This window comes from Artemia sp. Qi Xiang Cuo, chromosome 7 (genome assembly GCF_049724085.1).
Source record: "Artemia sp. Qi Xiang Cuo chromosome 7, ASM4972408v1, whole genome shotgun sequence".
Taxonomy (NCBI): Eukaryota; Metazoa; Arthropoda; class Branchiopoda; order Anostraca; family Artemiidae; genus Artemia; species Artemia sp. Qi Xiang Cuo.
The window spans coordinates 65,745,913-65,767,041 of record NC_142800.1 but is presented as its reverse complement, the minus strand read 5'-3'; the positions used below and the strand labels follow the sequence as shown (position 1 = coordinate 65,767,041).

The 21,129-nt window shown below is 36.3% G+C and overlaps 1 protein-coding gene across 5 annotated transcripts in view; it reads left to right on the top strand.

Moving 5' to 3' along the window:
• Positions 1–21,129, top strand: part of RhoGEF2 (Rho guanine nucleotide exchange factor 2) — a 358,602-nt gene that overhangs the window by 52,718 nt on the left and 284,755 nt on the right. For all 5 annotated transcript variants that reach the window (XM_089092512.1, XM_089092511.1, XM_089092510.1 and 2 more), the window contains 2 exons: positions 5,662–5,837; positions 19,595–19,825. In XM_089092512.1, the coding sequence (XP_088948638.1) occupies positions 5,662–5,837; positions 19,595–19,825 (407 nt within the window). The remainder of the gene's footprint in view (positions 1–5,661; positions 5,838–19,594; positions 19,826–21,129) is intronic.

The following is a 21,129-nucleotide window of genomic DNA, read 5'->3' as shown; positions in this document are numbered from 1 at the left end:
TAAATACCTTAAATTTTATAATCAACTTATTTAATGTAATTATATAGTATTAATATAATATAAATAAATCATTAACTTATTTTGTAATTTGTTTTATAATTAACCTTCGTAGGTTTTGAGTATAGATTCGAGTCTACTGATTGGATATCGTCTACGGAAGCAACATACTACCAAATAACATCAAATGAAGAAGTACAGAGAAATGAAGAAGTACAGAGAAGCGTTGCCAACGCTTTGAGACAAATTGTACCAGTTTCCCAACTAAAATTGCACAGAAAGAGATTATATTGTACTATCTGAACAGTAGGTTAAAAAGTCTTGTCTCGCGTTGCTTTGCAACGCTTGGTGGTAGTTATGTTTAGTTGATTTTGCTGACAACTGAGAAAGATATTTATGGCAATGTAAACCCAATAAACAAACCCAAGGGAGTAACAGAAAATTTATAAAGTGGCAGAGAATTTGAGTAGGAAAAATAAATCCAAGCAAGTAGCAATCTCATTGCTTGAAATATAAATAATGCTTTAGTAGACCTTCTCAGCATAATACAGTAACAGCCCTAAGCCGCTAAAAACACTTTAAACGAGGTTTTAATAATATTAACACCCCAGGTCTCCGTCGGTCACTGAATTAGGCTACCTACCAGCGCACCCCCTGCGAGTTACGCGTTGACCAAATAATTTGGTGTTCATCCTTCTTATTTTTTACTAAGCAGAATTAAACTAATTTAACAAAGGCTTATTAACTACATTGCACAAGAAATCAGGATAATCCTTACAAGAATAATAAATTGAAAAATTGAAAATAAATATCGACAGAGGAACTTTTTTGCCAGTTGGTCATTATTTCTCCTGTTTCTTTTTGTAGCCCGGCTTTCCTTCAGACAATGAGTTTGGGGCAGAGGAACTTTTTTGCCAGTTGGTCATTAGTTCTCCTGTTTCTTTTTGTAGCCCGGCTTTCCTTCAGACAATGAGTTTGGGGCAGAGGAACTTTTTTGCCAGTTGGTCATTACTTCTCCTGTTTCTTTTTGTAGCCCGTCTTTCCTTCAGACAATGAGTTTGGGACAGAGGAACTTTTTTGCCAGTTGGTCATTATTTCTCCTGTTTCTTTTTGTAGACCGGCTTTCCTTCAGACAATGAGTTTGGGACAGAGGAACTTTTTTGCCAGTTGGTCATTACTTCTCCTGTTTCTTTTTGTAATCATTGTAACTCAGCAAATTTAGAAACAGAGCCAGGAGCAGTGCCAAGTTTGGCTGATCATATCTACTCCCAAAGCATATCCTGTTGAAGCCTAATGAAGTTTCTTATTGATAAATACCTGGAGTTGATAAGCTTTCACATCTCATTCCTGAGCACGAGCAAAAATTTCCCACACACTTTCTTAAACTGTAGGAGACAGAGACATCTTTTCTTTGGTAAAAATCACATCCACTCGGCCCCACAATCTACATCCTTGAAATTGACATGGTAGTTGGTACCATCGAGATTTATGCAGCGGGAATCATTTTCTTTGGTATAACTAAGCATTAAAAAGTGGGGTGCTATTGTCTTGTACACTTTTGTAAAGCGATTATAGGCAAGATGAATCTGAGCGTCTTCTGCCTGAGATTACCCGTCTAGGTCTTCAATATACTACAAAATATATGCTTTGAAGGCATAGTAAGTCTTGAAAAAAACAGATAAACCAGATTTTTTAGTTTGGTAGCGGCCTTGCTTCGCTTGATGGAGCCTTTAAAACTTTCCTCACGGAACAACAAAGTCAAGCAATCCCACTACTCTAAATATTGAGCTACTACGACTTGCCTCGACATCCATCGAGTAGCTCTATGTCTTAGAATTCGGTCTTCTATCAGTTCCACAAGCTCTTACAATTTGAACGCCCGCCTCACTGGCCCCTTGGGCTATGAAAATACATGCATATACATCCCGACAAAAATCTTCAATTTCTTTTGGCAACTGTTTTCCGGGTGCGCCAGAATAGGTGAATTGAAAAGCATTAGCAACCAAGGACCAATAAATTTGGGCGGTCTTCTGATAGCTTTGCTCGCACACCACCCTGCTCCCCTATCATAACCAACTTATGGTCTGTGGCAAATCTTAATGGGTTTGTCTTTAGACTTCCAAAGTTTTGGAAGAGTAATTTAGTTATGGCTGGGTACACATCTTCAGCTGTACATTGCCGACCTCTGTAAGTTTCAAGATCAACAGTCATTGATCAACATTATTTTAAGTTGACACGGCGAATGACTATGAATAACTCCTTTTTGTTACTCAAGTAACTCAAGTGCTTTTCTCAACTATTGTAGAGAATTTCTGGTTCTTGATGGTTTTGCACAGATCTTTGAGACCCACTTCGCCAACTTCCCTTTAGTTGGTTACTATTCCCTCCAATATCTGATGTTTACCATTTTATAAAGTTGTGTTTCACTCCTCACCGTATTCTCACTCGAGGCTAAAATCTTACTTATGTGCCTCGTGGTGAGTCTGGAAATTAATAATTATATCAAAATTAGTTCAAAGCTTGATTAATATATGTCGTAAGAAATCAATTCAGTAAAAAAGTGTTACCGCCAAACGGAGTAAATGTATCACCCTAACTTCAATGACGGATTGAGGAAATAGAGTTTACTTAACTAAGACAGGGGTACCCATTGGAGGGGGGTTTAATTGCCCCTTAAAATTTTAAAACACATTTTTTTGGTTAGTAATAGATTCTTTTTTTTAAATCTTGTTTTGTTTTCTTTTATCTGCGTTTCCCAATTCCTTTGTCAAAACGTCGTGATTAGTTATTTATTTAGTTTTTAATCTGTCAAACCAAAAACTCGTTTTGAATTTTTTTTTTTTACTTTTTAGCTTTTTGTTGATTCGCCATCAGGTTTCTGTAATGCTTTCATTACGTTTGTTTGTTTTTATGGGCGATTCCTTTGCCATTCCGAACTTCCGAGATGATGAGCAAAAGTGATAATTTTTTCAGTGCCAAATTGATGATTTAACCTTGAAGTATCCAAACGTGTGCATAAATATTTTTTTTCTATGTTTTTTGGGTTTGCCAATCCTTTTCAACGGAAATATGCATGTAGTAACAACTTAACGCCCAGTTGTTTAGTTTACATGTTTTTCGTAGATTATCTTAGACTTCGGGAAAGAGCTTTAGTTTGGATAAAGTTGCGTACTAAGATGAGAGACTTTTGGTGGGAATATCGCTCAAAAACTTTAATAATTGGTAGGATTTTATAGGTGTTTAGTCTTTAAAAATAAAAAAAGAAGCAGGAAAAATAATGAATAAAAGATAGGCAGAAAATAATTATATGTACAGTTTTATTTGCCTTTTTGTCTTGAAAAAAAAGCAAAGCTTATTATTTCTGAAAAGTGACAGAGAAAAAAGCGTATTTTATCACTTATGTATTTATAATAAGAAATTTCATACTATATATAAATTATATTCATAATAAGAAGTTCGCTGTAAAATAAAAAAGGTCTAATTTACAATAAGAACAATGAAGTATATCATAATGGCCGTTTCACGTTCATCATTGGCCTTTGTTACCTAATGTTTTATGTATATATATGTATGAAGAAAAATTGAATAGACTACTACTACTACTACTACTAACAGCTCACCGCAGCACCGAGCCGCCTGAGGCCGACACAGCTACGCACGCTCCTCCTCCATCCCAATATATTTAAAGCCTCCCTTTTTACACCCGCCCACGGAGTTACCATTTCCATTAAATCTTTCTTTATGACGATTATCCTCCCCAGACGAGGACGATCTGCTTTCCGTTTAGCCCTAGACGGTTGGCCAAAAAGAACAACCTTCGGCAATCTGTCATCCTTCATCCGCACAACGTGCCCTAGCCACCTCAACCTTTCTTTCATTATAGCCCTAGAGAACAGTATTGAACCACATTTTTCGTATACCCTATTGTTTAAAATACGGTAAAGCCGGGTACCCAGTGCAATCCTTAAGCAATTTCTTTGGTAAGCATCTAGCAAATCTGCATCCGCTTTTCTGAGCACCCATTCTTCAGAGCCATATTTGACCATTGTCATCACTTTAGCTTCTAATATTCTGGTCTTGGTTTGCAGACTTATCTTCCTATTCTTCCAAACTTTTTTTTAACTGTGAAATAACACCCTGAGCCTTGGCTATTCTACTTTTAACATCTTCACTGCTCCTACCATTTTTTCTAATAATACTACCAATGTAAGTGAAGCTGCCCACCTGATCAGTCTTTTCATTACCCAACGTCACCTTTTCTTCTTCACTTATTCCTAGCCTTAGTGACTTAGTCTTTTTAACATTAATTTTTAAACCTATTCTAGCACCCTTGAACTCGCAAAACCTCCAAACCTTCATTCATTTTGCTCACACTTTCATGTAGGATGCTTAAATCATCAGCATAATCTAATTCCAGGAGATCTTTTCCTCCCCACTCGATTCCGTGGTCTCCCATTGCCTTTCCTGTGCTGCTTAAGACAAAGTCCATCAAAATGATCTATATAAAGGGGGATAGAACACAAACCTGCTTAACTCATGATTTAATACAAAACCAGCTGCTAACCTCATTTCCAACCTTAACCGCAGCAGTGTTATTCTCGTAAATAGCACTAATCACTTTAATGTATTTGTCTGGTATACCATACAAGGATAAAACATTTACTAAAGCTCTTCTCTCAACAGAATCGAACGCTTGCTCATAATCTATAAAACTCAGGACAAGAAATAAATTTTTTTATGCACTGGGACGAAAACATTAGAACCGTGGGTCGCAAACTCTTCTATCGGGTACACGTGTCAAATCGCCACGGGTGGCAAGCTTTCGCCATCCTCTGTTTCTTACACCCTGCGTGGTACACTTTGGACCACACGCGGCATACTTCTGCTACGTTTTGTTTGTGCCACCTGGTGTAGACGATTTTTGGGAGTTGCTAGCGCTGATGAAAATCTTTGCGGTTTGGGTGTATACTTGTCCTCAGTAGACAACAAAGAATAAAATAATAATAACAAAACTTAAATAATTCTAAAATTGACATGTGCTACAGCAGAGCTTGAGTGTAACTGAAACACATTAAATTATTTATAACAATTTAATGTATTATTAACAAATTTGTATAAGTAACAAATATTAATATTTTATCAATTACACTATTAAATTGTGTTAATAGTATACAACAATACTATTAAATCGCTTTCTTGTAGATATATTCGTTGAAATTTCTTGTAGTTAATCCTCCTCGAAAAAAAAAAAAAAATCAGATTAAAAGAAAACAAGTTTTTAAAAATTAAGCAGCCGAAAATTATAAGCGTTTGAAACATATCAAAAGTTTAGGGAAAGAGAAAAATATTCTCAAGTTTTTGGTATAAACAAATTAATAAAAGACAGAAGCCAAATTTAAAAGATTGTTTCAAAACGTAGTTAAAGAATGATGTTAATATTAAAAACGTGCATACATAAGTAAGATGCTTCATATTTGCATGCTATGAACTAAAATTAAGAAAAAAAAAATCTGCGTCAAAACAGTTCTAGAGCATAGACAGTAGACAAACACATGAATATTAGCTATTGAAGCATTTCTAATATGTAGTGTTTTGAGTAAGGAACGGCCGATATGGTATTTTCTCAAATTTCTTCAAATTATTGACGAATTTCATTCTTTTCAGCTGCTGGACCGTTTGTTACTTTAACTCTGATTGGTCAAAACTCCAGCAGTAGTTTCAACGGTTATTCACCTTCTTCACCAACAAGCATGCCTTTAAGCCCTGTTAACATAACGCCGTCAATTCAAGGACCTGATATACCCAAAGATAGGCTCATTAGCTTGCCGAAACCGGTCGATGTAAGTTTTATGTTTACATAGTTGTATTAGCTTCTAATAATGAAGTAATATTTACATTAGTTTTTTTTATGTAAACATTGATATCATCAATTGCTTCGCGTTCAATATATATAATAGCTTATTTTATATAATTTATATAAACAATTTTATATAAACAATATAATAGCTTATTTTACTTAATTGTAATTTCATATTGAATATGCTCCGTCTTTTGGACAGCAAAGTTAATTTTACGCAAGAGATTCGAAACTTGGAAGATGTGGCCTAAGTTTAGTGGTTTAACTTTCAGTCTCTATACGACTTTAGTGTTTCTGTTCTATTAAGAAATTATAGTTGAAATTCAAAAAAAAAACATTAGGTTAAAAATCTTTCAGCTTCATAGTACCTGTTAAAAAGTTTGTAACTGGAAGATTTTTTAATTTATCTTGATAGATACACCAATAGACTAAGAATTTTCTATTTAGAAAAGAACGAATTTCAGCTTACTGAGCTCTGACACACAATAAGCACATAACTAATTTAATAGGTTTCTGTAAGTGCTTTTGAACGCAATTCAGTGATTGCAATCGTCAATTGAATGTTAACTTGAAATTTTTCTCAGTTAGGGAAAAAATAAATATAATATGGACACTAGCAGAGGTAGTGCTATAGCACTGCCTAGGTAAAAAGCCAAGTTTTTGTTTTTTTTTCTTGGTCACTGTGTATGGAAGGAGCGGAGGGGGGGGGTCAATATTCACAAACTTTGCCCGGATAGGGGATGGGGAGTCGTCAAAATCATATTTAAATTGTAAAAACAAAGACACCGTGAAAAATCAGGAGATTTAGGGGAAGAAAAGTAACTTTTTTTGTACAGTTTTGTCCTGATTTTCCTCCTATTCTCTTTGGTTATACTGCTCTTATAATTGATTCGTTACACTCTAGACATAGAAAAATTTTGTATCTAAAGCGTAAACACGATGTCTCTTTAAAGGGACATTGAGGGGGCACTCTCTTCTGGAACAATTTCTCTGGAGTCACTAGTGATTAATTAACGTGTACTAGGTATTATACACTATGTATTATATATATTTGTGTGGACTAAAATAATCGGGGTAATTTTTTGGGGGGGTAGAATCATATTAAGAGCAATATTTAAGTTTGTTTATTAAGCTTTTCTCATTATATTTTGTCACTTGAAACTTTTGATTGTTTCAAATCGTGCGGATTTTTACCATTCTCATACACTTATTATATCGGTATATTTTTGTTCACTTTTAATTTGGTGCTGTCCATGGAGCGATAATTGTTGGACAAAAATAAATAATTTTCTTGTTTCAGCATTAAATATTATCTTACTGTGGTAAGACCCAAAATAGCTTCAGTGAGCCTTGAAAGATAATTAGTTTTCTTTTTTTATTTGTTGAAATTTTAACAAAGGTATACATAAATCCAGCATTAAACATTATATTACTGTGGTAAGACCCAAAATACCTTCAGTGAGCCTTGAAAAATAATTAATTTTCTCTTTTATTGGTTGAAATTTTAACGAAGGTATACATAAATTCAGCATTAAATATTATTTACTGTGGTAAGACGCAAAATACCTTCATTGAGCCTTGAAAAATAATTAATTTTCTTTTTTTATTTGTTGAAATTTTAACAAAAGTATACATAAATTCAGCACTAAATATTATCTTACTGTGGTAAGACCCAAAATGCCTTCAGTGAGCTTTGAAAAATAATTAATTTTCTTGTTTTTATTTGTTAAAACATTTATATATATATATATATATATATATATATATATATATATATATATATATATATATATATATATATATATATATATATATATATATATATATATATATATATATATATATATATATATATATATATATATATATATATATATATATATATATATATATATATATATATATATATATATATATATATATATATATATATATATATATATATATATATATATATATATATATATATATATATATATATATATATATTTGTCCTCCATTTTCCGTCTCGATTTAGATCAGTCTTTATCTAGAGCGTGTGGTGTAAAGAACTCTTTTTTGGATAAAACCCTGTTTTACATTGTGAGTAATTTCCCAGTGGACTTATTTCAAGACTTTTTATAATCGGCTTATCTATGGTTTGATTATTTTGACCGCTGTGATTTCCCCTGGGAACAATTAGTTTAGCTCAGTGTTTACGATTGGAAGTTGCCAATAGAAGATTTCCTTACGCAAATCTTATAAGCAATTTTCAACCTTTTCTTAAAATGCGTCGACAGTACCGCTTTGTTTTCGGGATGTCGACGGAAATGGAGGACAAATTATTCTTGAAAGCTGTGTTGAACTTAGTGAGCCGTAGTATGGAAAGAGGAGAAAAACTGGAGGGTATAATTGATACAGGCGTCGGCTTTTTCACACCAGAAGAAATTCTGAAAGCCAAAGAATCAATCCATCAACTAATGCAGTTTACAACACGCTGTAAAATTCAAAAAGATGAAGAGAATTTTACGGACATTTGCAGATGGATTCACCAAGCTCACGTCAAGAAGACCAAATTTCCGACCTTTGTTATTTATTCTCCCTGTTCAGTCCCAGCTATTAGTGAAGCTACTGCAGCAACCGTTGCTATTAAAGTGAATGAAATGTCTCGAGTTATCAAGAGCCATTTTGCTATTAATGCCAACAAACCCATCGAATGGCCAAGCGCTTCAAACCAGCCTGATAAGCCCTCCTATGCAATCGTACTGAAAAATCTGCCCGAGTCGCTTGATACCCCGAGTACTAGAAAGAGATTCATAGATTCGGTATTTACGGATACTAGTGACATAATCTGAATTACGGAAAGTCAAATCGGACTGGAAACTAGTGGTTCGTTCCAAAAACACAGCTGAAACCATTCTTGAGTCAATCAAGACCAACCAGCCGCAGATTTCTGCTGCCATAAAGAGCCCTAAATATATTGGTGTAGTGAACCGAGTCCCCTCTGACTTACCAGCGGATGAGCTAACTGCACTGATGCACTAATGAGCTAACTGCATTAACATAATTTGCACTTTACTGAAAAAATATAAATGTTTTTACTTTTATAACTTTAATAAATCAAATAATATTAACATTTTGATTACTAAATATCAGTATATGTGTATTAAACTGACAATGCACATTCATTTGTATTTTTTCAGTGAAGTGCAAATTTTGTTCTGGCCTAAGGAAGGCATAGGGGTTTTGCGCCCAACTTATGTTAATTTCTGCTCGTTTTGAGTTTAAATCGGTTATTTATTATAATTTCTGTACGTTCTGGGTTTCATTTATTTATCGATGCTGATTTGTGGTAGTTTCACGCTTGGTAGATTTTTGGATTTTATTTTTGCTCATTTTTTGCTTAATGGATTTCTTTACTTTTCTTTGACAAACCTATTTGGTGGAAAGTTTTTTTTAATTTATTTCTGTTCGTTTTAAGGTGATACAGTCTTTTCAGGGAAAAATAAAATAATAGTTTGAAACATTTTTATTAATAGTTTATAGTTTGGACTGCTATTTGTATGCTGGAGAAAAATTTTCAGCAATTTTTACAAACATACACCTAGTCCCCGACGCCGCGCCACGCCGAAATGACGGTGGCTAATGTGTGATTCAGTATCGGCAGCGGCGCGCCTGGCGGCGCGCCGCCGATTTTGGACCGGCGGTGCGCCGTGGCGCGCCGATTTTTCTGATTAAAAATAATAAAAAAATTTCCACTTCACCAAGCACGTTCAACCTCGATTTTAGTAAGGATTTTTAAATGGTTGGCTAAAAACATACAAGAACAATATGACAAAACAGGAATTTGTTGGGCCGTGTGGAAAGGATTTATGTTCACCGTCGATCAGACCAAGTAGAATTCTCATTTTTAGCCACTAGACCCAGGGAAACCTATGTTGTGTTTATGTTTAACATTGCATTGTTCCTATAAAATCCCCTTTTTTAGTCATTTCCTTCTTGTTAATGATTTGGGCTAATGTGTGTATAATTTTCAAAGTTTGAAGTTCAAACATCTCCTGTTCATCAAATGCATACGAAAAGGAAGTGAAAAAACAAAACAAAACAAATAACAACATCGAAAAAACACTATACAAATCAGATACCATGGCTTAACAACACCAACAATTTTAAATCAGCGGTTACATCACTTCAGTTACAATTGATGTAACAAAAATGAGTTTGTTCACTCTGACTGGAGCCATTGATCTTTTTGCAGTCACTATCAGTCCTGTCGTGCTAAAAAGCCGTTTAGCTGGGGCACATGTGGCCGGTACAGCCAGAACTTGGCGAGCGTAAACTGCCACTCGTAGGATCTGATACTAGTATTGGACATTGGGGTCCCACAGAATGCCGCAAATGGGCTGCTTCTTTATATCTACTGAAATAAGTTGTTTTATAAGGGAGAACAAACCTGCACCTTCACCATAGGGCTCCTGTGCCCTACACTACAGGAGGAACTGAACTGCACCTTTACCCTCTTTTCTTATCAACACGGAATAACCGTCCGAAATTCTTTTCTGAAAGAAGTGGTCAAGCTATAATTTTTCATGTCAAAGTTTATGGCTACTTCAACTTCAGTATGATCTGCTAACTGTGCAAAAAAAATGTAATTCATTTCTGTACATAGATTTCTATACTAGCTCTTGATAATCTACCAAGCGGGAAACTACCTCAAATCAGCATCGATAAATAAATGAAACCCAAAACGAACAAAAATAACAATAAATAACTGAGTCAAACTCAAAACGAGCAGAAATTAACATAAGTTGGGCTCAAAACCCCTATGCCTTCCCAAGGCCATAACATAATTTTCACTTTACTTACTTACTTACTTATGTCTCCTGCCGGGCGCTGCTCGGCATAGAGAGTGACGTCTGCCTCCTCCATCCACTTCGGTCCATGGCAAGCGTTAGCACATCGCTCAGCCTGATATTTGCCTATTCAGGAACTCGGAAAAGCTGTCAGACCATCGTTTCTTTGGTCGGCCGCGAGGTCGCTTCCAACCGGCTTTGACGGGGTCAAAGTCGTGGATCGTTTTCGCAGTATGTGTGGAGGCATTCGAAGTAGGTTTCCGAACCATCGTAATGTTCGCTCGGCTGCTTGGGTCGAAAACCGAGCCTGCTTGGTGAGCTGCAGCAGCTTCTCATTGCTGAAGAAGTCGAGCCATTGTAGACCTTCGATCCTCCTCAGGCTTTTCGACTGAAAGACATCAATTGCCTTAAGGGTTGCGCCTGAAGCTTGTCATGTTTCAGCTCCATAGAGCATCACAGAGCCGACGAGGGCGTTGAAAATCCGCAGCTTCGTTGTACGACTGATGTTTGGTTTTCGCCAGAGGTGACGGTTCAGTCTGCCCATGGCAGAAGACGCTTTGGATATTCTCGCTTTCACTTTACTGAAAAAATATAAATGTTTTTACTTCTATAACTTTAATAAATCAAATAATATTAACATTTTGATTACTAAATATCAGTATATGTATATTAAACTGACAATGCGTATTCATTTGTATTTTTTTCAGTAAAGTACAAATTATGTTCTGGCCTTGGGAAGGCATAGGGGTTTTGAGCCCAACTTATGTTAATTTCTGCTAGTTTTGGGTTTTACTCGGTTATTTATTGTAATTTCTGTTCGTTTTGGGTTTCATTTATTTGTCGATGCTGATTTGTGGTAGTTTCACGCTTGGTAGATTATTTGATTTTAATTTTGCTCATTTTTGGTTTAATGTAGTTCTTTACTTTTCTTTGAAAAAACTAACTTTTTGGAAACAGTTTTCTTAATTAATTTCTGTTCGTTTTATATTGACATAGTCTTTTCAGGGAAAAAGAAAATCATACTTTAAATCTTTTCGTTTTTTTAAGAATTTATAGTTTGGCCTGCTATTTGTATGCTGGAAAACAATTTTCAGCAAAATTTAACAACACAGACCCTTATAAAAATCTGGACACAAATAGTGGTGTTTAATTTAGTTTCATACCTCTTCTAGTTGACCTGAAATGGAAAACTTGATAACATTCGCAAAAAAATTTGTTTACTTTCTTTGATAGCTTGGATACACTTACGCTATTTTGATTTGATCAAATTTTAAGAGCAGAAGAAGCCCTGAGAGTTTGAACATAATACCCTCAGTCGTTCCTTAGACACTGCTGAAATGCCTTATTGGGAATTAGCATTCATACGATGCAATTTGATTTAATCTTACGGCAACATTTAATTTTTAAGCAAAAATGCAAATAGGATGGTGGGCGTGGGAGGAGGATTAGTTTCCAATCACTTTCGATTATTAAAAAGGGCACTAGGCTTTTCGATTTCCAAACTAATGATCCCTTTTTGAGTTTCTATGACAACGCTTTCTATAAACACCGTATATGCCCCCAGGGCATAAATTAAAACCCTTACCCTAAGGGCTGTGAGGGTGTTTGTCATCCTCTAAGACCTAATTTCCAAAACTTTCAACTACATTAAACAAAATGGCTATCTCAAAATTTTGATTGGATGTGTTTCAGAAAATGGTGGGCGTGGAAGGGGTGTTAGTTGCCTTCCAATCATTTTCGACTATTAAAAAGGGCACAAGCCACTCCAATCTTTGATTGAATGAGCCCTTTCGAAGTTTCTACAACAACTTCTTCGATATGAAGTGCCCTGGTCTAAAGGAAAAAATAATAAATAATACACTGTGCCAACATCGTTCTTATATACCTCCAGGGCATAACTACAAAACCCTTGCCCTAAGGGTTGTGGGGGAGTAACCTCCTCAAAAAATATATTTTCTCTCTGGAAATCAGTTACTCTGAACAAAATATCCTCCTCAAAATATATTTTCTATCTGGAAATCAACTACGCTGAACAAAATGGCTATCTTAAAATTTTGATTGGATGTGTTTGGAGAAACGGTGGGCGTGGAAGGGGTGTTAGCTGCCTTCCAATCACTTTTGACTATTCAAAAGGGCACTAGTTATTCCAATTTCCAATCGAATGAGCCCTTTTTGAAGTTTCTACGACAACTCCTTCGATACGAATTGTTGTGGAATGAAAAAAAAAAAAAAAAAAAAAAAAAAAAAATTTTGCCAACATTGTTCTTTACTTAGACAGCTCGATTGCGCTGCCTATAACATCCTGAATTGCCTAATGCTCTTTTACCTACCTCTTTTCATCCGAAAAATCAGAAGGAAAAATTGACAGAGCTTTAAATTGGAAGGTAGAATTTTTGCTTCAAGAAAAAATTCATCTTCTTCTTCTGACGAACCAATATGCATGGCAAGCCCAAGTTGACAGTATTGATCTTTAAGAAACAGATTAGCCGGGATGACAGTTGAAGCCCGGAGGTTGATATCGATTTCCAAAAAAGAGAGAAAAAAAACAAAAAAAAACGGCGGCGTATTAGTGACACCGCCGCCGATAGAATCAGCGGCGGCGTCAGCGCGCTGATGCAAGCTCGGCGGTGCGCCGCCGTTTTTTTTCCGGCGGCGTGCCGCCGACTTTTCGGCGTGGCTTCGGGGTCTACATACACCCTTTTAAAAATATGGAAACAAATAGTACTGTTTAATTTTGTTTCATACCTCCTCTAGTTGACCTGAAATGAAAACTTGATACCATTCGCAAAAAAACTCTGTTTACTTTCTGTGATAGCTTGGATACACTTACGCTATTTTGATTTGGTTAAATTTTAAGAGCAGAAGTAGCCCCGAAAGTTTGAACATAATACCCTCAGTCGTTCTTGGGATACTGCTGAGATGCCTTATTGGGAATTAGCGTTAACACAGTGCAGTTTGATTTAATCTTAAGGCAACATGTAGTTTTTAAACGTAATGGGCAAATGGAAGTGTGGGTGTGGGAGGGTGGGAGTGGGAGGGGGATTAGGTGCCCTCCAATCACTTTTGACTTTTAAAATGGGCATCAGCCATTTCTATTTTCAATCGAATGAGCCCTTTTCGAAATTACCACGACAGGTCCTTTGATATAAGGTGCCCTGGTTTAAACAACAACAACAAAAACAAATAACACATTATACCCACTGCGATCTTTACTATAAAAATGTCAAGCCTTCCAATCACTTTCGACTATTAAAAAGGGCACTAGACCTTTCGATTTCCAATCGAATGAGCCCTTTTGAAACGACAACGATTTCTATAAACACCTTATGTGCTCCCAGGGCATAAATTACAACCCTCACCCTAAGGTCTATTAGGGTGGTTGCCATCCTCTAAGACCGAATTTCCAGAACTTTCAATTACGTTAAACAAAATGGTTATCTCAAAATTTTGATTGGATGTGTTTGGGGAAATGGTGGGTGTGAGAGGGGCAGTAGTCGCTCTCCAATAACCTTCAACTATTAAAAATTGCCCTAGCCCTTTCAATTTCCAATCAAATGAGCCCTTTTGAAGTTTCTACGACAAAACTTTCAATAAAAATCTTATATAACCCAGGGCATAACTTACAACCCTTGCTCTGAGTGTTGGGGGGGGGGTCATTCTCAAAGACCTAATTTCCAGAACTTTCTACTACTTTGAACACAATGGCTATCTGAAAATTTTGATTGGATGTATTTGGAGGAATGGTGGGCTTGAAAGGGGTGTAGTTACGTTCCCCTTACTATCAACTTTTAAAAAGGGCACTCTCCCTCTCAATTTCCGATCAAATAAGCCCCTTTTAAAGTTTTACGACAACTCTATCTGTAAAAACCTTATATGGCTCAGGGGCAGAACTTACAACCATTGTGCTTGGGGCTCTGGGGGGTTTGTCATTCTTAAATACATAATTTCTAGAACTTTCAACTACGTTGAACGAAATGGCTATCCCTAAACTTTGATTGAATGTTTTTGAGGAAATGGTGGGTGTAAGAGGGGGGTTAATTACTCTCCACTCCCATTTGACTATTAAAAAGGGAAAATTTAATTTCCAATCAAATGAGCTCTTTTTGAAGTTTCTATAACAACTTTCTATATAAACTTTATATGCCCCCAGGGCATAACTTAGAACCCTTGCACTGAGAGCTTTGAGGGGGTTATCGCCCTAAGAGACCTAATTTAAAGAACTTTCAACTACGTTAAACAAAATGGATATCTCAGAATTTTGATTGGATGTCTTTGGGAAAAGGATGGGCGTGAGAGGGGCGCTAGTCGTTCTCCAGTTACTTTCAACTATTAAAAAAGACACTAATCTTTTCAATTTCCAGTGGAATGAGGCCTTTTGAAGTTTATACGCTTTCAATAAAAACCTTAATGTGTCCCCAGGGAAACTTACAACCCTTGCCCTGAGGGCTGGGGGGGGGGGTTGTTATCCTCAAAGACCTAATTTCCAAAACTTTCAACTACGTTGAATAAAATGGCTATCTAAAATATGATTGGATGCGTTTGGGGAAAAGATGGGCGTGAGAGGGGGGTTAGTTGCCTTCAAATCACTTTCGACTATTAAAAAGGGCACTAGCCCTTTGAGTTTCAAATCAAATGAGTCTTTTTTGAAGTTTCTACGTCAAAGATTTCAACAAAAACCTTATATGCTCCCAGGGCATGACCTATAACCCTTGCTCTGAAGACTGTGGGGGGAGTGTCCTGCTCAAAGGTATAATTTCCTGAAATTTGAACTGCGTGGAACAAAATGGCTATCCTAAAATATTTATTGGATGTGTTTGGGGAAATGGTGGGCCTAGAAGGGGTGTTAGTTGCTCTCCAATCACTTTCGACTGTTAAAAAGGGCTAGCCATTTCAATTTCCAATCGAATGAGCCCTTTTTGAAGTTTCTACGACAGCGCATTCTATAAAAACCTTATATGCCCCCTGGGCATAATATGCAACCCTTGCCCTGAGGGATGTGGGGAGGGGGGTGTCATCCTCAAAGACCTAATTTTCAGAACTTGAAACTACGTTGAATAAAATGGCTATCTCTAAGTTTTGATTAGATGTGTTTTGGGAAAAGGTGGGCGCGAGAGGCGGGTCAGTCACTTCGATCACTTTTTTCCCTCTAATCACTTTCGACTATTAAAAAGGGCACTAGCCCTTTGAATTTCCAACCGAATGAGCCTTTTTTGAAGTTTCTACGATGTCTTCGATAAAAAGCATATATGCACCTAGGGCGTAACTTACAACTCTTGCCCTAAGGGCTTTGGGGGACTGTCCTCCTCAAAAACATAATTTATATTTGGAAATCAACCACGCTGAGCAAATTGGATATCTCGAAATTTTGATTGTATGTGTTTCGGGAATTAGTGGGAGTTGAAGGGTTGTTAGTGGCCCTCCAATCATTTTTGACTATCAAAATGGGCACAAGCCACTCTAATTTCCAATTGAATGAGCCCTTTCCGAAGTTTCTACGACAAATTCTTCGATACGAAGTGCCCTGCTCCAAAGGAAAAAAATCATATATAATACATTGTGCCTACATCGTTCTTATATGCCTCCAGGGCATAACTTAAAACCCTTGTCCTGAGGGCTGTGGGGGAGTGTCCTCCTCAAAAACATATTTTCTATCTGGAAATCATTTACGCTGAACAAAATGGCTATCTCAAAATTTTGATTGGATGTGTTTGGGAGAATGATGGGCGTGGGCGGGGGGAGGGCTACTTGCCCTCCAATTACTTTCGACTATTAAAAAGGGCACTAGCCACTCTAATTTCCAATCAAATGAGCACTTTCCGAAGTCTCTACGTCAACTCCTTCGATACGAAGTGCCCTGGTATGGAAAAAAAATAATAGATTGTTCCAACATCGTTCTTTACTGAGGCAGCGCCATCGCGCTGCCTATGATTGATACACCTTTCTATATAAACCTTATATGCACCCAGGGCATAACTTACAACCCTTGCACTGAGGGCTCTGGGGAGATTATCTTCCAAAAGACCCAATTTCCAGAACGTTGAACAAAATGGATATCTAATAATTTTGATTAGATGTGTTTGGGAAAATGGTTGACGTGTGAGGGGCGTTAGTTGCTCTCCAATTACTTTCAACTATTAAGAAGGGCACTAGCCCTTTCAATTTTCAGTTGAATGAGCCCTTTTTGAAGTTTCTACGACAACGCTTTCAATAAAAACCTTATATGCCCCCAGGGCATAAATTACAACCATTGCCCTGAGGGCTGTGGGGGGAGGGGTCGTCATCCTTAAAGACCCAATTTCCAAAACTTTCAACTACGTTAAATTAAATGGCTATCTAAAAATTTTGATTCGATGTGTTTGGGGAAAAGGTGGGCGCGAGAGGGGGGTTTGTTGCCCTCAAATCACTTTCGACTATCAAAAAGGGCACTAACCCTTTGAATTTCAAATCGAATGAGCCCTTTTTCAAGTTTCTACGACAAAGATTTCTATAAAAACCTTATATACCCCAAGGGCATAACCCTTGCCCTGAAGACTGTGGGGGGGAGTGTCCTGCTCAAAGGTATAATTTCCTGAACTTTGAGCGTCATGGGACAAATTGGCTATCTCAAAATTTTTATTGGAGGGTGTTTGGGGAAATGGTGAGCGTGAAAGGGGTGTTAGTTGCCATCCCATCACTTTCGACTATTAAAAAGGGCACTAGCCATTTCAATTTCCAATCGAATGAGCCCTTTTTGAAGTTTCTATGACAACGCGTTTTATAAAAACCTTATTTTGATTGGATATGTTTGAGGGAACCATGGGCTGCGGAGATAGTTGCCCTCCAATCACTTTCGAATATTAAAACGGGCACTAGCCGTTTGAATTTCCAATCGAATGATCCTTTTTTGAATTTTCTACGACAACGCCTTCTATAAAAGCCTTATACGCCCTCAGGGCAAAATTTACAACCCTTGTCCTGAGGGTTGTGGGGGAGTGTCCTCCTCAAAAACATATTTTCTATCTGGAAATTAACTACACTGAACAAAATGGCTATCTCAAAATTTCGATTGGATCTGTTTGGGGTAATGCTGGGCGTGGGGGGACCAAAGTACTCGGGTAAAAGCATTCATGGCGGCTGTAACTGTGAGGACTCTGTTTGAAGTTAGACGATTTGGATTATTGGGTGCCATTGTCCATTGCGCTGCGCACTTTTTGTTGTTTGTGGAGGCATATTAAAAGGCTTTTGGTTGTTCTAGTTGAAATGGCTATTTTGAAGCTTTCGCTCGATATCTTTTTTAGCCTTTTTCGGCACCAATGCCGTCTAGTGCCCTTCGATCAGTTTGCCATTAAAAAGGGGATTAAACTTCAGGATTTTCGATTGAATGGATGGAAGATCACCGTACAATCATTGACTGTACGACTGCTACAAATCAATGACTGATCTCAACTGTAAGATCATCCGTTCTATATGATTAGGCGGGAAAAAATAATGAATCAAAGATTCATCCCTGTTGTGTATATCTGTGCGTAGACTATGACTACTGACTTCATAAGTCCTTCAATAATGACTTAGATGAAGATTGGACAGAATTTGCAACGTATTTACTTTCTATGATTTGCTTTTCGACTTCTTAATTCTAACAGCATGTAAAACAATAAGCTTTGCGAAAATAGTTTAGTATCACTTCCCTAGGCTGTATTTAAAAAAGATTAAGATGGTCAGGTAGTTTCACGGATTAAGGATGATAGGCTGCCAAAAAGTGCTTTTTTTACAATACACCTGGACTGAAACTAAAAGGATCGGATGTCCTCGAATGGGGTGGGATGATACCATAAGCAGAATTTAAAGGAAGTAAGAACTTCATAGGAGGGAGTAAAGGGTGGAATTTGAGGGAGGAGGGGCGGAGAAAGAGCGCGTTCAGCTACTAAAATATATCTTTGAAGCTTCTGTTTAGAAATGGGATTTTTGAATAATTTGACATCCTTGGTCCTTACACTTCAAAAACGAACCCCTGACACTTAACGCATCATTTATTTGTCCAAGGATGGCCTTTTAACCGATCTTGATTAAAGTGACTATCTAGAAATTTCGTTGTAATGCCGTGTTTGGTATCAGGGACACAATGGATTTTGAAAGTGCGTTCGGCTGTGCTCTAATCGTTTATATTGCTTGATTAAATAAATAAAAAAAAAATCAACTGAAAATAAGGAGAAACATTAAAACTCAAAACAAATGGAAATTATTTCTGTGTATAAGGGGGGCTGTTCCTTCGTCAACCCTCGCTCTTTACGCTAAATTCTTAAAGCTGTTAATAACATACTTCTCATTCAAAACCGAACGGGCCTTTTGTTTGACTAGTCTTTCCTAAAGAATCAGGACAAAAATTCAAACTTCAGCGTAGAGAGTGAGGGTTGAAGAAGGGGCAGTCCCCCTCTTCTTCAGAATAATTTCTGTTTGTTTTAGTTTTAATGTTGCTCCTTACTTTAAGTTGGAAAAAACTTTTTAATTTAACTTCTGACTGTTAAAATCATGCTAGAAAATCCCAATCCCTCCCTCCCCCCACCCGCCATAAAATTAACCCGAAAAATTTCCGTATATTTCCCAATAACAAATACTATAACTTTTCTTATGTAAACTTACCACGGAAAATTTTCTTCTGCACGGAAAATTCTCCCCGTGGAAAATCCCCCCACCATCCCTCACCGCCATAAAATTACCTGCCATATTTCCGTATATCTCCCAATGACAAGTACTATATGTGAACATTATTGACAAATTCGCTTATCTTACAACCCTTTCCCAAGGGACGGTGAAGGATCATTCCAAGACCAAAAGCACAGTAATTGAACTTTCCAACTATGCTGAATTAAATGGCTGAATGTTTCTTCTGCCAAAACAATAAAAAATAACTGTATAAACTATTTTATAGAATGAGCAGCAGCGAGCTCTAGACCAGAGCGTAGTACGGACTCTTCAGACTATGTATGAGCGAGAAGAAGAAGCCAGAAATCGTTTAAGAGCTCAACAAGAACGTCATCCTAATCCAAGGACTGCCGTAGAATTGGCACAATCGGAAGAGATTCTCAAGGAACTGCGACGAAAAATCAGTGCAATTAGCGGGACTCGGGATTGGATACCCTCGAATGTGCCTTCATCTGTGGTAAGGCAAATTGGTTAATAGCTGTCACAGCTTATCAATTCTATTTCTTTTAATTTGTCATTTCTAATGTAATACAAATTGATTAAAATAGAAAATAACGAAATGAAATCGATTTTCCATTTTTAACCACATTCCGGATAATTCCCTGATTCTTTCAATCTCTGATAGCAAAATATGAATAATGTTTAATTGAAGGGTAAAAAATTATAGAAACTCTGAGTTATATTTTGTTCCGGGATAGACTGTTGACAATACTTGATTTATTTAGAAAACGCCACCACTTCCTTTACTTTCGTAAAGTTTTATCATTCTTTGTGGTTACACCGTCTTTCGGGACTCGGTCATACATTTATCCAAGAAATCTATATTAGTTTTTGTGCCAATTAATTTATTTTGTTTTGAAGAAGATTATGCCAAGACGTACTAAGTCTGTCAAGGTGATTTTTTTTTTGTTTTTCATATATTTAGCAATATGGAGTAAAGAGATTTCTCTGATAAAGGTAACAGAATAGTATTGACCGTCGTTTTTGCCCGCCTTTTACTATTAAAATGCTTAGTGAAAGTCCATTGATCATAACTCTGGTCTATGTGTCGCACTCAAATTTATATCACATAGAAGGAAGTGAATAAAAAATTCTAATATTAATTCAACTGTCAATTGTTATCGAGTATATAAGAATATGAAAAAATTACAAAAATGAAAAAAAATATATTTTTCATATAAAAATATGGTCTATAAGAAATTATGTTATTTCTGCATATGCTAAAAACTCGATTCAACATGTAGGACTACTGATTGCTATTGATTATTGTTTAGTATTTTTTTTTTATTGATCAATTGTTTAATTTTGTTAATAAATTGTATTTCAATTAGATTTAACTAGATAATTATTTTTAGTTCCTTAGTTATTAAGTATAATAATTTCAATTAGATTTATTAATTTAAATATTTTAATTTAATTGATTTTATTAGAGAGAGAAGGATTTATTTACAAAACACATAATAAACAGTCTTTTTTTAAAGTTGGCCAAATACAATAATTTTTCTCATTGATTATTGTAGCGTCACTGACCTTAGAATTCGCAACTACTAAGGCTCAGTCTTTAGTTTCAATGCCCAGACTTGATCTAGCTTAAGATAGGCCATTTAGATAGGCTATTAAGATATGTTGTTTTTTTTCCAAATAAACTAGGTTTTATGTGGAGACTTGTGGTTGCAAGCCTTTTAGACTAGATAATCTCTAAGAGATATTAAGTTTGATCGTCATTAAGCTAAAGTCATATGAAAAAAAAGTAAATTTTAG